At 38.8% G+C, this 16,698-nt stretch overlaps 1 protein-coding gene across 5 annotated transcripts in view; it reads right to left on the bottom strand.

Annotated features, from left to right (window-relative positions):
* The window catches only part of CPAP (centrosome assembly and centriole elongation protein), a 54,021-nt gene that overhangs the window by 7,361 nt on the left and 29,962 nt on the right, over positions 1-16,698 (bottom strand). For 4 of the 5 annotated variants that reach the window (XM_072795840.1, XM_072795838.1, XM_072795839.1 and 1 more), the window contains exons 10-12: positions 12,951-13,193; positions 9,014-9,098; positions 257-321 (exon numbers count right to left, since the gene is read on the bottom strand). In XM_072795840.1, the coding sequence (XP_072651941.1) occupies positions 257-321; positions 9,014-9,098; positions 12,951-13,193 (393 nt within the window). The remainder of the gene's footprint in view (positions 1-256; positions 322-9,013; positions 9,099-12,950; positions 13,194-16,698) is intronic. The other variant, XM_072795841.1, reaches the window with a different exon arrangement.

Here is a 16,698-nt window from a genome sequence, read left to right as displayed (position 1 = left end):
TAGTTTCAACTCAGGTCGTGAGATCAAGCCCTGGGTCAGATTCCAAGCTCAGTGCAGAGTCTACTTGAGATTCAATCTCTCCCTCTGCCCCTCTCCTTACATGCACAAGCACTCTTGAATAAATGAATAGAATCTTAAAAAAAAAAAAAAAAGAAACCCTCCTTTAAAAATGGTTTAGAAACTTAAATCAGTTAACTAAGCAATTTCAAGCCTGAGTAACCCGTGATTAAGTATATAAAAATATAAAGAGATTTACTTGTCCCTTATCCGAACTGCCTAAATCACGAGGAAGTGTAGGCTTGGATCTTCGAGATGGATTGCCTGTTAGAATATAATTGTCAAGAATTAAATTTCATGTTTAATTTTAAGTTTTAAATTTACTTAATATTATGGTCAAAATTTCCTTAGTTCATATCCTTTTATGAACTACTTTAAGTAAAGAATTCTTAATATTTTTCTTTACCAATGCACCGGAGTTTACTGTTTAAGTTCAAATATTTATTAGGCACTTAAATCTGTGTGACCAAGAAAGACAAGGAGAATATCTATTTTTTGAGGGTTTACAATCTGGAGGAAGAGAGACAGATACTCAACTGACTTAACAGATGAACCCAAAGGTATTTTGGAAATAATCACAAGGACTTTAGTTAGAGGCTTAGGTGGAAAGTAGATATAATAGAGGCATCTAAGAATACAAACAATGGAGTTTTGCTTGACAAAATAACTGGTATTTAATTAAAATCTAGACCTAATTGCTGTGAGCTAAACTTTTTAGATTATGACCAGCACACCAATCATATGCTGCATTAGTAATACACAGATAGATTATAAAAGAAGCACACACACACACACACACACACCAACAAAAAATTAAGTGAATGTTAAAAAAAATACATTGAAGTTCCAATATCTTTTTCCTATATGCCAATGGGGCATTTTATGAACACTCCTGAATTTGCAAGTTTTCAAGCATCTGCCACTGGATGCTACATGAAGAACACACTTGAGAAGAAGAATAAATGCAGAGTCCATTCAGGAGGCTGGCAAGCATCTGAGAAGGCTTGTGTGGCATCCAGTGATACAGAAATGTTTTAACTGCACTGTTATTAAATCACTGAGGTCTCAGCCAAATATCAGCAATTTCATGTGATTCAACATACTTAATCGATTCAGAAAATATCAACATCAGGAGGATTAGTTTAGAAATCCCTGGGAGTGTGTTTTGGCTTCGGCAAATACGTGGACAGGAAACAGGTTCTGGAGATGAATGGAGTGCTTGGTTTTGTTTTTTCGTTTGTTTAAAAGTTTTATTTATTTATTCATGAGAGACACTGAGAGAGACAGACAGAGGCAGAGCGAGAAGCAGGCTCCATGCGGGGAGCCCGATATGGGACTTGATCCCAGGTCTCCAGGATTAAGTGCTGGGCTAACGGCGACACCAAACCACTAAGCCACCCAGGCTGCTCAGGAGTGCTCTATTTTGATGTAATAAATGAAGAACAATTGCCTCCACCTCACATGTAAAGAACTAAGCTATTACCTTACTTCTAAATCTTATAACCACCCTCCGTAGAAAAGACTAATATCCCCATTTTACAGGTGAGGAAGCCAAGGCTGAGGAAATTACATGCCAAAGTTGTCAATTAATAAAACAAAACCAGGATTCAATCCCATCAAGCTTAATTCTCTCAAGTTGTTCATGAACAATAACTTGCAGCCTCTAAGCAGACACTGTGAGGTTCAGGAAATGTGAGCAGCATGGAGCTCAGACTCCTAAGTCTGTGTTTACCATTTTGAGCACTATATAAACATACCTTATAAAATTCATATAACATTAAAGTTGGGAAACATTAAATTATTTAAATTATTTAAGAAACAGTGCAGGAGGGTGCCTGGGTGGCTCAGTGGTTGAGCATCTGGGCATGATCCCAAGGTCCTGGGATCGAGTCCTGCATCAGGCTCCCTGCAGGGAGTCTGCTTCTCCCTCTGCCTATGTGTCTGCTTCTGTCATGAATAAATAAAATTTTTTAAAAATAAAAGATAAAGAGTGCAAGAATAGCTAGATATAGATAATATAGGAGGATATGTTTATGACTTCAAGATAGGGAAGACTTAAGAGGCACTACCCATAAAGGAAAAAAACTAGAATTCACAACATTAAGTAAGAATTTGGGGAATCTGGGAGAACCATCAAGTATTACAGCAGCATAAGCCATTCCTTTTCTCCTCCCATTTTTAAACTAATGAGACATCCAAAACAGAATGAAAGTGTCTCAGCACCTTATACCAAGGAATCCAGGAGGATTCTTGCCCATCTGAGCATCCAAAAATAAGACCTTAGTAAAGGATGTAGATTTAAGAGAGTCAGTGAATCTGCCTCCACAACTGGAAAAGACACCCAGAGATAACAAATCTTGGCAGATACTCACAGGTGAGAGAGAATATGCAGAAGTCTAGACTGCCTAAGGGGAGATTCCAGCAAGCCATTGGAACAGGATAGAGATGAGTTTGCACACAGAGAGGGAAGAACTTGCCAGAGCTGCTCCCCTCCCCAGGGAGACACTGCACAGCTAAGTTGTTTGGCAGTGGCAGTAACAACCTCTCCAAAGGAAGTGATAGAAAGCAAAAGCAATGAGCGATTGCCCAGCTAGCCCAGTTAAATGAGTTGCGGCTAAAGAAACCTCCATCTCCAGCAGCACCCAGATTTGTGAGGAGGGACCCCCAGGACTTGGGGAAGGAAACAGAAAGGGAAGAAAACATACTAGAATATCCAAGAGCACTAAAGGTACATGATTCCTGCTTCAGCACTTCTACAGGATGTCCACCCACAAGTCTCTGGTAGTACCCCACTTAAGGATCTTCCCGCAAGCCCAAGGGCACCCTCAAAGCACAAGTGCTAAACCCACACCTCCCCCAACTCTGCTCCTTAGGTGTTCTCCCATCTACTTCCAAGACAGTGAGATCCAGTAGGCAGAGAACATGCTCAGAAAACAGACCACAGTTGGTGGGCAGGGGAGAAACTACAAATTGGAGCTATTGTACCACTTTCTGGAATACAGAAGAAAGTAGCCAGCCTAGTGAACTGTAAAGATCAAACAAGTCATAAAAACTAAGGAGGTATCTGCTAGTTTGAATGGGAAAGCAAAAATCCATAGCTACAAATATTATTTAAAAACCAAAAAAATAAAAATAAATAAAAATTAAAAATAAAATAAAAATCAAGGAAAAATGGCATCACAAAAATAATAATTCTCCAGCAACCAAACTCAAAGGCATGAAATACTGCAATCTAACTGATAAAGAATCCAAAATTGTTCTTATAAAGAAATCCAACAAGTTACAAGAAAACCCAAGACAATTCCATTAAATCAGGAATAAATTAATGAACAGTTCTTTACAAGAGGCTGAAATTATAAAAAAGAACCAAATTCTAGGGCTGAAGAATTCAATGAATGAGATAAAGAATGTAATACAGAGCATCTGGATCAAAGCAGATGACATGGAAGAAAAAAAAAAGTGACTTGGAGAACAGGAATACAGAAATAATATGGTTAGAAGAGGAGCAGGAACTAAGATTTAAAGACTGAAGAAAGCCAACAAGAGCTATGAGATTCCATTAGAAAGGCAAATATTTGAAGAATGGGGGTTCCAGAAGAAGAGAGAGAGGGAAAAGGGAGCAGAGAGTTTATTTAAAGAAATCATAAGCTGAGAACCTCCCAAACCTGCTGAAGGACTTGAACAAACAAGTCCATGAAACTAACAGGACACCCTGTTATCTCCATATAAAAAGATCTTCTCCAAGACACATTATAATGAAACTGTCAAAAATTAATTAGAAAGAATCTTGAAAGGGGCCTGGGTGTCTCAGGTCATGATCCCAGGGTCCTGGGATTGGGCCCCAGGTCAGATTCCCTGCTCAGCAAGGAGCCTGCTTCTCCTAGTCCCTCTGCCCCTCCCCCTGCCTGTGCACATGCACTCTCTTTTCTCAAGTAAATAAAATCTTAAAAAAAAAAAAAAAAAAAAAAAGAATCTTAAAGGCAGCTAGAAGATAAATAAGCTACAAAAAGAAAAAACAAACAAAAAGCCAAAAAACACATGAGTCTATCAGTGGATTTCTCAGCAGAAACTCTAGAGGCCAGGAGACAGTGCAATGTCATATTCAAAGTGGTAAGACATAAAATTGCCAGCCAAGAATATGTTATCCAGTAAAGTTTTCCTCAGATATGAAGAAGAAATAAAGATTTTCTCAGATAAAAGCAGAGGGAGTTTAATCACTTGTCTTGCAAGAAATGCTGAAACAAAAAGATGCTAATCAGCAGCATGAAAACATACAAGAGCACACAATGCAATGGTAAAGATGAAAAATTTATAATCAAATATAGAAAACTCCAATTCTACAATAAGATATTGTATTAACTACTTACCCATAGTATAAAGGTTAAAAGAAAAGAACATTAAAATAACTATCACTTAGTGGTAAAAAGCTGAAAGTTTTTCCTCTGAGATTAGAACAAGGCAAAGACGCCTACTCCTGCCACTTTTATTCAACATAAAATCAGAAGTCCTAGCCATAACCATTAGACAAGAAAAAGAAATAAAAGGCATCCAAATTGGGTAGGAAGAAGCAAAAGTGTCACTATTTGCAGATGACAGGATACTAAATATCAAAAACCCTAAAGACCCAACCAAAAAAATCTATCAGAATAAATGAATTCAGTAAAGTCATAGGATAGAAAATTAACATAAAGAAATAAATTGAGGTGGCTCAGTTGGTTAAGTGCCCAACTGTTGATTTCAGCTCTGGTCATGATTTCAGGTGAGATCATGCCCTGCATTGGACTCTGCACGGAGCTTGGAGATTCTCTTCCTCTCCCTCTGCCCCTCACCACATCCCCCACTCATGCTGTCTTTCTCTCTAAAAAAAACAAAACAAAACAAAAACCAGTTGAGTTTTTACACTAATAACAAGCTATCAGAAAGAGAAATTAAGAAAACAATCACATTTACAATTACAGCAACAAGAATGAAATATCTAGGAGTAAGTTTAACCAAGGAGATGAAAGACCTATACCCTGAAAACTGTAAGACACTGATAAAAGAAACTAAAGATGACACAAATAAATGGAAAGATACACTGTGCTCATAGAAATAATTAAAATGTCCATACTACCTAAAGCAATCTACAGATTTAGTGCAATCCCCATCAAAATACCAATGACATTTTTCATACAACTAGAACAAAGAATCTTCAAACTTGCATGGAACCACAAAAGACCCCAAATAGCCAAAGCAATCCGGAGGAAAAAGAACAAAGCTGAAAGCATCACAATTCCTGATTTTAAACTATACTGTAAAACTACAGTAATTAAAACTATGGTAGTGGCATAAAACAGTACCAGCATAGACTCATGGAACAGAACAGAAAGCCCAGAATTCAACCTTCACATGTACAATCAATTAATATTCAAAAAAAAATTAATATTCAACAATGGAACCAAGAACATTCAATGAGGAAAGGATAGTCTCCTCAATAAATGATGTTATGAAAACTGAACACATGCAGAAAAATGACACTGGATCTCTATTTTAGACTACTCATAAAAATTAATTTGAAATGGACTAAAGACTTAAACATAAAACATGATACCAGAAAACTTCTAGAGAAACAGAGAGAAGGAGTTTCTTGACACTGGTCTTGGCAATAGCTTCTTGATACCAAAAGCACAAGCAACAAAACCAAAAATAAAAATCAAAAGCTTCTGGTATAACAAAAGAATCAACAAAATGAAAAGGCAACCTATAGAGTAAGAAAACTTTTGTAGACCATTTGTCAGATTAATATCCAAAATACAGAAAGAACTCCTCTACCTCAGTGACAACAAAAAATATGATTGAAAGATGAGCAAAGGAACTCCAGAGACATTTTTTCCTAATACATCCAAATGGCCAGCAGTACGTGTAAAGATGCTCAATATCGCTAATCATCTAGGAAATGCAAATCAAAACCACAAGATATCACTTCACACCTGCCAGAAAGGCTATCATCAAGAAGACGAGAGATAACAAGTATTAGCAAGGAGGTGGAAAAAAGGAAATCCTCATGTACTTTTGGCGGGCACGTTAAACTGCTTCATCCACTATGGAAAACAATAGGGAGGTTCCTCAAAAAATTGAAAATAGATCTGCCATATGATCCAGCAATGCCACTTCTGAGTACACACCCAAAGGAGATGAAAACCGGGGTATGGAAGCCTGTGTTCACTGCAGCATTACTCATAGTAGTCAAGATATGGAAACAACCAAAGTGTCCCTCCCTGTATGAATGGGATAAAGATGTGATATACATACACAATGGAAGATTATTTTGCCATGAGAAAGGACATACAGTCATTTACAATAACATGGATGGACCCTGAGGACATTATGCTAAGTGAGGTATCAGACAGAGAAAGACAAATACTGTATGATATCACTTATATTTGGAATCTAAAGAAGCCAAACTTTAAAAAAGAGTGAAATGGTGGTTATGAGGGGGTGAAAGTCTGGGGAACAGGGGAGATGTTGTTTAAGGGTAGAAACTTGGAACAAGTAGTAAGTACATCCTAGAGAACTAATGTACACTATAGTGAATACAGATAATATTGTATTATAATCAGCAAATTTTCTAAGAAACTAGATCTTAAATCTCCAACCACTAAAAAGATACAATTATGTGATATAATAGAGGTGCTAGTCATCACTACATCACTACATATGATTGCCATCACTACATTGGCAATCATAATATGTAAATACATCAAATCCATATATTATACACCTTAAATTTGCACAATGTTATACACCAAATATATTTTAATAAAAAAGGTCAAGAGTTTTGTTCATCAAAAGATAAAAGAGTAAAAAGGCAGGCTACAGACTGTAAGAAGATATTTTCAATGTGTAACTCTTAGAAGATTATGATGGGGGAAGGGGAAATGCTCCCACAAACCAATAATGAAAAAGACAAACAATGGCACAGAATAAGTAGAAGACCTGATTCATTTTTCTCAAAAGAGGGAATCTAAATAGCTAATAAATACCGGCAAAGGTATTCTCAACTCTATCAAAACTATAATAATAATGTTGCACCCCTACCAGACTGGCAAAAATTGAAGTCTGACAATGCCAAGTATCAACATGGTATAGAACAATGCAAGCGCTTACACTAAGCAATGTAGTCATTGCTAGGTAGAAAGTAAAATCATTCTGGAAAATGTTTTGGCAAAATCTATGAGTGTTAAAGATATTCTTACTGATTACCCAGTAATTTCAGTACATGCCCTAGAAAAATGAATGTTTATACCAGAAATGTTTAAGAATATTCACAGGATCACTGTTTAACATCCCTAACTTAAAAAAGATTTAACCATCAACAGAAGTCAAATGTACATATTCATAAACATTCAAACTGCCTTGCAGTGAAAACCAGAATTGCAAATCAACACGACTCTCAAAAACAATGTACAATAAAAGAAGACAATGGAATACATACAGTGTAATTGTTCAGAAAGTTAAAAAACAATGCATGTTTTTAGGGCCGCACCTATGAGAGTAGAAACTACAAACAGAAGCAATGTAATATGATCATGGAGGGGACAGCTCTGGGATGCTGCTACTCTATTTATCCAGCTGGTAGTTATCTAAGTATTTCCTTTTTATTATCAAAATGCATATATTTTTTTTTCTAAATTTAATTCATGAAAATAATTTCTAAAAATTCCAGGTAGATTAAAGACCCAGTTGTGAAAACAAAAGTTCGTAAGAGAAAATAGTACACTTGTGATCTCAGGATTAGAAAGATTTCTTAAAGTCATGAAAATAGATTGATAAATTCAATATTAAAAGGAAAAACAGGTGCTCCTGGGTGGCTCAGTTGGGTAAGTCTTCAACTCTTGATCTCCCCTCAGGTCATCATCTCAGGATCTTGAAATGGAGCCCACATTGGGCTCCCTGCTCAGTGGGGAGTCTGCTTCCTCTCCCTCTGCTCCTCCCCAGCTTGTGCGCGCGCGCACACACACACACACACACACACACTCTCTCTCTCTCTCTCTCTCTCCAAAATAAATAAATAAATCTTTTTTAAAAAGGGAAAAACATGCATATAAAAAAAAAAACACAAACCGAGATTGGAGAAGACATTGGCAGTGCTTGTAACTGAGAAAGGATTAGTATGCAGAATAACTTCAATAAGAACAAATCTCCCCTCCCGAAAAAGTTTTAAATAGGCAAAAGAAATGAACAGGCAATTCACAAAAGAGGAAACCCAAATGCCTATATACAAAAAGATGCTCACATCACCTTACCAGTAATCAGGGAAATACATATTAAAATTACACTAACTATAACCATTTCACATCCATCTGGCCACAATTTCAGTCTGACCAGGTCAAGAGTAAGCACAAAGAGTATATTCTGCTGATGGTAAAAAAAAAATGACAAAACCACTCTGCAGAACAAAGTGAAAACTTCCTACAGCACAAACCTGGTATGATCGACCCAGCATCTTACTCTGGATATGTGTCTTAAAGAAACTCACATGACAGACATATTCTGCAGCACTATTTATTCTACTGACAAACAGGAAAAACATGAAGTCCATCAACCTGAAAACTCAACTGTAGCAAATATACATAGAACCTGTACAACTATTAAAATCAATAAACTAAAAAAAATTTTTTTAAATAAAATCAATAAACTAGAGTTTATATGCACTGATGTGGGTATCAAAATATTGAGAGAGAAAAAACAAACTGTAGAGGGATACACAGAAACAACACTATATTGATTTATGTACACAGTGTAGCAAAAGAATGAAAAACAAGCAAAGGAATATTGTTAGGATGTAAGTAAGTGGGGGAGCAGAATATGCAGGGGCTTCGTGATATTTACAATGTCTTATTTCTTAAATTGGGTATAAATTCTCTGTTCTTTAAATTCCTGAAATATTTTATAAAAAGATCATGCAACTTCTTACCTTGTGTCAGCAAATGATTTTTCTTGTATTTTTCTACCTGAGTTCCTGAAGAAATCTGACTCTTCTGTAATCGAACTGATGAATTCTACAGTATGAGATAATTTTGAATATAAAATTAGTGTTAGGCTACATATTAGTACAATGAATGAAACTAACAGTCAGCTTGCAGTAAGAATGGTTTAAGTTTGTTCGTTTATGTTGTTTTCATTTAACACTACAGGTCAGAGGGAACAAGATATTATTTAGAACTGAATTACACACACACACCACCTATAAAAGAAACACAGCTGACCCTGAACAAACGTTGGTACGGGGTACTGTCAACCCCGCATTTGAAAATCCATGTATAACTTTGACTCCCCCCAAATTTGACAACTAATAGCCTACTGCTGTCTGGAAGCCTTACCAACATGAACAGCAGATTAATATATATATCTTGTATGTCATGTATTATGTACTGTATCCTTACATTAAAGTAAGTTAAGCAAAAAAAATGTTATTAAAATCTTAGGGAAGGGAAAATATATTTACGGGGCTGTATTGTATTTATTGAAAAAAAATCTGCATACAAATGAACCCACCTGGTTCAAAGGTCAACTATATATTCATTCTTCAAGTGAGGGCATAATAGACAACACAGTGAAACACTCTTCTGTGACTGTTATCAGATTCGCCAGAGAAAAGGGCAGGAACTCAATACCACTAAACCCCTTTATCTCACCTCCTATGAACACCTAACCATCTTGCTCTCACTTTGAGCCCTAGCTCCTCACAAAGCCCTAGCTCTGTGGCTTCTCACCACAGCCCCTTCTGGGGACAGAACTTTCTCACCCTCAGCACTCACACCCCTAGGTTTAGGGTAGGGTAAAGGTCTTCCTTGCTCCCCATCACCACTTCCAACAAATCACTCTTCTCCCTAACCACCCCTGCCCCCAACTCTGTGTCTCATATCCATGACTCACCTACCATGAATCCCCTTGCCAGGAGGTAACTCCAGTGGTATTCTGTTTCCTGACCTACTCTCGCCTACCTCAGCCATGCATGCAAACTCTAGAACTAGTCATTATCAATTTATCTGCAATTATCAATAACTGCAAAAATCTCAATTTCAAAGCCCTCAGAGCCAGAATGTGAGGGCATTCCACAAAGTAATGAGCCAGGTTTATTCAAAAAGCCAATGCTATTTAATAAAATGCTAAAGTAGTTAGGAGTAAGATGCCACAATTTCTGCAATTAGCCTCAAATGGTCCAGCAAAATACATATACACAAGTGGTCAATTAACAGTGTTCAAATCTAGGTGACTATGCAGATGTTCATCATACTATTCTTTCAAATTTCTCTATTTGGGGACGCTGTTATAATAAAATGTTTGGGGAAGACAGGTGAATTCCACTTTCTTCTGACTGCCATATCCTATCCTTCCAGCTCATTCCTCTAACACCCTCACGCCACCAATGTGTACAGCCCACAAGGTCCTACAATTCACTGACCCATAGAGATTTTCTATGTCCCTCAAACCTCATAGCTTATGCCCTTCTCATGCAGCTTAAAGCATGGTTCCCTGAAGTTGCTCTGGCTGCATATACTGTTGACTTCCATGCCCCTCACTCACTCGGTAGTATTCACCTGAATGACCGTATCTCTTCTAAAATACAACGCTCCACCACGCTACAACCAAAAAGCTGAACAAGAAAATAATACAAACAATTCTCACTTGAAGTGTATGATCTCTAACCTACGTTAGCCTCCACAGCAGCCCAGGAATCAGACTGCACTTCCCCAGTCCCTCTGCTTTCCACTCCTCTAAACCTCTATGTCACACTTTCTTTCCTCTCCTCAAACCTCCTACACTTCTCCCTCCTCACTCTGAGGATGACTGAGCTTCCTACTTCACTGACAATGTTAAGGCATCAGGAGGGAACCTCCTACCAGTGGGCACCACCCACTGAGCCCACGGTCCACACATTATTCTGCTACTAGGTATGTGCTGTCTGTCCTCCTGGCCAAGTCTTGCCCCTCCCTTCACCCCTAAATCCACCGCCATTCATGAACACTGCTTCAGCCATTCTCCCACCTGCTCCTGCATCAGTATCTTGCTCTTTACTGAATCAATCCTACCAAGACAAAACACTTAATTTTCCCATTAAAACACACACACACACCCCTTTCCTTACAGCCACTACCCCATCTCTTTATATTTATTGCAAAACCTTTCCACCAGGCTGTTATACGGTCTAAAACTTCTCCTCGTTCTCTTTTATCCAGTTAGACTTTTATTTTCAACACAGCCCTATTTGGTAAATCTAATGACTAATTTTCAGCCCTTATCTGATTTAGCAGCAGCTTCTGACACCGCTGGTCACTCTCTCTTCCTAGAAGTCCTTTCTTTTCTTGACTCTCAGGATGCCACGCTGGCCTCCTCTACTCCATTCTCTCTGGTTATCTGTTCTTCTCATCCCTCACCTTCTCATGGTCTGGCTCAGTGTATGGATCTCTTCACCACCCACATTTTCAGCACTGGTGATCTTTGCCAGCCCAAAGCTTTACCACACCTCCCAATGACCCCCAAACTTCGAGCTCCAACTTGACCTCCTGATAGGTGTGTAACTGCCCAGTTAACATCTCCACCTTTTCAAACTTCTCCAGTTAACTTCTTCACAGGTATTTCAAACTTACCCTATCTAAATCTGAGTTCTAATATCCATGCCCCCAGAAATACATGCTCTCTTCTCATGGTGCTTGTCAAATCTTATCCACTTCTCAGCCCTCCATGGCTGCTCTCCCAGTCTTGAGCCTCTGTTATCTCTGGTGTGAATTACTGCAACAGTCTCCTAACTGGTATTCCCAAGTATGTCTATACCCCTCCACTCCCAACCTGTGCAGTCTACAGTTGGCAGTTGACAAAGTAAACTTACTAAAACAAAAGATTAAGTCAACTCCAATCATAGTCCTCCAAGGGTTCCTGTTCTCAGAGGAAACACCCAAGGACTCACAGGAATCAATGAAGGCCTGGTGAACTCCGCACCCACTTCCTTCCGTCACATCTCTGATCACATCCCCTACCATTCTCCCCACTTATTCTGCTCCAGTTCCACCAGCCTCAGACCATGCTCATACTCAGGCCCACGAAGCAGAGAGACTCCAGGCCTCGGGTTCCTCTGCTGGCTCTGCTCTCTCCCAGATTTGTACCCCTATTCGGGCCATTATTCAAACGCCACTTTCTAGGTAAGATTTTCTTTGGCCATCTTGTCTAAAATAGCAATAACCCTCACCCCAACAGTTATCATCCCCCTTCCTTGCTTTTTTCTCCTTGGTTCTTGTCACTATGTCACACACCATAATTTTATTATCTGTCTTATTTATAGACCTCCCACTGCTAGAATATAAATTTCAAGAGGGCAAGGAAGTTTATCTGTTTTGTTAATTGCTTTATCCCCGGTGCATGAAAGTGTCTGGCACATCAAAATTATAATTATAGATGAATGAAAGACCAATTACTCAATTCAAAAGGATCATATGCATGTGACTCTGCAAGAAAAAAAAAACTTCACTTGGCCTGTTTTAACTAAGATTATCTGCCCATTGTGCTATAATTCTTTAAAAGAATTCTAAAAATGAATTTGAAAACTACATAACAATGCTCAAAAGAATTTTTCAATTATGGTAAAAAAACACATAAAATTCACCATGTTAACCGCTGATAAGTGTACTGTTCAGTGGCATTAAGCACATCCTCACTGCTATGCAGCCCTCATATCCATCCATCACTAGCACTAATTCCTCTTGCAAAACTGAAACTTTGTCCCCATTAAACCACAACTCCCCATTTCTCCCCCCGCCAGCCCTGGCAATCATCCTCTACTTTTTGGCTCTATAAATTTGAGCACTCAAATATTTAACATCTCCCTGCCTTGACGAAGCCAGCTCCAAACCTACCATGGACCCATCTTTTTTTGTGGCAGTCACACAGGGACCCGTCCTCATGCTGCTCTCAGTAGCTTCTGCTTTCTTCCAGGCATCTAGTCGGAATCTTTCCATCACTTTTATTTCTTCCCTGAGGTCTGTGTTCTCTCTGACCAACATTTCTATCTGGCTTCTAAGACGGCCATGTGTACTTGACCATTTTGCTTCCTTTCTTTTCAAATCTTCCTGTAAATCTGCTATCTGCTGTTTCAAAGCCTCTCGAAAAAAAAAAATTACTAGGATTAAAACAATGCACTAGAAGAAAGACACAGCAACAAAACAGAAGTGCTGCCCTAGCATAGACAGCAGAAAAGGGAAGGCTTGGTCAATCACATTTCAAAAATATGAAGTTTTTAATGAAAGGGATTAAGGGTTCAGGTTAGAGCTTCACCTTATACCATTAACAAAACTGATTCCACTTAGGAGTTCATTGCAATAACACTGCCATGAGGTAATAAAGGTCTATACTAAACTATTAATAGAAAAATGGAAGATTATCTGGTAAAGAAAAAATTAATAGGAATTCATGACTATTTTAAGGAAGCGTGAAGATAAAGGGATGAATAAAAGATTCAAAGTCAAAACCATCAGTCCTGAAAACAGTTTCTACTTGGAATTCATGAGAAGAAACAGGTTTTAAGAAAATGCTTTGTTTCAGATGTACTAAATGACATATGCGAAGAAACTCCTGGAAATGTCTAGAAGCAATTTGCAATTACACAAACAAAAATCAAAATTAATGTCAGAACTAAGGAAAATTTAGTCACTTACACAGCTTATGTGGGTACAAGATATGGGGAGTGCCTGAGAGCTGAGGCAGAGAGCAAGGGTGGAAATAAAACCTAACTGCCCACCACCTGAGAACTTACCTGATGTGAGCCTAAAGGTAGTGAGGAGCCCTAGGGAGCTCATTAATATGCATGCAGAACTTGATGTCTATCCATTCTCATGTAAGCCTCATGACATACAGGAAGAGACTAGGGCTCAAAGGACCTCCCCCTTGGGGGGTGGTCATATCACAGGGAGCATGGACTCTAGGTTTGGGTGAGATTAAGGCTCAAACCTCAGTTCTTTCTTAAAAGCTCTTGAAACAAGGTCATTGACCTCCCAAAACATAAGCCTCCCTATATGTATAAAAGCGTGGAGTATAACCAATAAATGAGCAATTTCTAACTGGTAAGCATTGTTATCACATGAACAGAGACTTATTAATACTAAAATCATAACACAAAGTCTAAACAGGTTAAGAATTCAAAGGCAAATAAGCCAAACATAGAAAGACAAATACTGTATGGTATCACTTGTATGTGGAATCTTAAGAGAAAAAAAAAGAAAAAAGCCAATATCATAGAAACAATAGAATGGTGGCTGCTAAGGGCTGGGGGAAAGGGAAATGGGGAGATGAAAGTCAAACAAAGGGTACAAAAGCCTTCAGTTACACGACGAATATGTTCTGAGGAGCAGCATACAATAGGGAGACTATAGTAATAATACGGTGATATGCACTGAGAGCAGATGTTGTTCCTGAGAGCATATTCTTAAGCATTCTCAGCACACATACCCACACAAGGAGTTAACTATGTAAGGTGATGGGTCTGTTATCATCTTGATCTTGCTAGTCATTTCACAAGGTATATGTATATAAAATCATCACACTGTACATTTAAATATATATGCTTATATTTTTCAATTATTCCTCAATAACGTTAAAAAATAATTAATATTTATAAGACATCTACCATCAGGTACTGTTCTGGGTCCTTGCAATACAAAGAACAAAACAAAGATTGCAGGGAGAGCTGTGTTGAAGGTGATAGGGTCTAGGAAAGAAAAGGCAGGTAGCCAGGAGAAAGCAGTGCTGCAGGGAAGGACAGGTATGCAGGGAAGGGAAGCTGCGCAGTACACAATTTGTCAGGGCTCCTGGAACAGAGACCTGAAGGAGGCTCACAATGAATCACATGGTTGTTCAGGGGAAGAACATTCCCAGAAGCACCAGCAAATACACCAGGGAGGTGTGGTCCTGGCACGGTCACAGAACAGCAAGCAGGCCAGTGAGCTGGGGCAGAATGAATGACACAGAGGAGGAGAAGACAGTGTGAAAAAGGTGAAAGAACACCAAATCATCTAGGAACTTGAGGCCATTGTAAGGATTGAGGCTCTTATTATAAGAAAAAAGTAGTCATTAAAGGGGCCATGGGCAGAGAGGGGACAAAACCCAGCACCTTTCCAGAAGAATCACTGGCTATTACATGGAAAACAACCCATGAAAAAGACAGGGTGGGAGCAGAGGCTATCTGGACAGTCCTTTAACTCAGAGATGAAAACTCAAGACTGGGTACATTTTCTGACAGAAGAGCATGCAGTATAAGAGAAAGAGAAGAGAACAATCCTTGTTTCTGGCCTGAGCACATGCAAGGTCAGGGATGCTGCCACCTGAGATGGAGAAGGCTGGGAAGGGAAATGCAGAAGTTCACCTGGAGACATGTGTAGCTAGTCAGACAGAGCAGACTAGCACATTGAGCAGGTCCAGGCCAGGATTTAAATTTGGGAGTCTTTAGCATATAAATCCTAACTGAAGGCATGAAACTAGAGGAGCTCATCAAGGGAAAACAGATGCTCCTTTCTGCTGGGAACCTCCACCGTTTGGTTAAAGAGAAGGAAAAAGTGAAAGAGGACGAGGTAAGGCACTAGCCAAGTAAGGGGAAAACCCAGAGGTATCCTGGGAGTCAAATGAACAAAGGCTCTGATGAGGAGTCATGTGTGCGGACAGCCAAGTCACATGAGGACTGAGTGGCTACTGCGCGACCATCGGGAAAAAGCTGGTGACCACAACAAGAGCAGTTTTGGAGCAGTGGTGTGGACAGAAGTAGAAAGAGACACCACTTTCAAGGAGTTTTGCTACAAAGAAACAGGGTTGTGGCTGAGGGAGTATGGAGGCAAGAGAGATTTTAAAAAGTAACAGCCAGTGTGTACACTGACGGCAAGATTCAGTAGAGTGGAAAATGGATGCTGTTAGAGAAACAAGAAATGCTGGAGTAGGGCCATAGATGGTACCAGGAGACCTGGTATATAAGCAGAAGGGTCTCAGAAGGAACGGAGGCAGAGCACACAGGCTCGGACACCAGGGCAGCATCACCGGTTGGATCAAGGGGACGTTCTCAGCTGTGTTGAGTAGGGTCTTTCTTCAGAGGGAAGTGAGGCCACACGTGGGAAGTTTGAGATGGCAGGGGAGTGAAATGGAATCGAAGAGTGGGAGAGAAGAGAGCAATGGAAACAACACAGGCCCATTTGTGGTTTGTGCTTGTGACTTTTAAAATGGCCCTGTATAAAAAAAATAAAATAAAATAATAAAATAAAATAAAATAATAAAAAATAAAATAAAATAAATAAAAAATAAAATGGCTTTGTTCTCCATTAAATGTTTCTTCCCATTAAATGTTATGGGCACAAAGATAAAGTAGGCAAGAAATGCCAGGCCTATAGTCTTGCCAACAAAATATGACTTGAGAAAAGGGAGTAAAGAATGTATTTATAGAAATGATTAGAGCAACTGACTCTAGGATTTAGAACATAAGAAGGTGAGGAAAATCAATGAATTGGAAAGTCCTAATGGGACTGAAAGATTAGAGTAATGGAATGGAAAATATTAATAATACTTGGTCACAATGGGCTAATTAAAAAATAGGATTTAAAATAACAACTAGAATATGTGTGACAATTT

This window comes from Canis lupus, chromosome 24 (genome assembly GCF_048164855.1).
Source record: "Canis lupus baileyi chromosome 24, mCanLup2.hap1, whole genome shotgun sequence".
NCBI lineage: Eukaryota > Metazoa > Chordata > Mammalia > Carnivora > Canidae > Canis > Canis lupus.
This window is presented reverse-complemented; position numbering and strand designations above follow the sequence as displayed.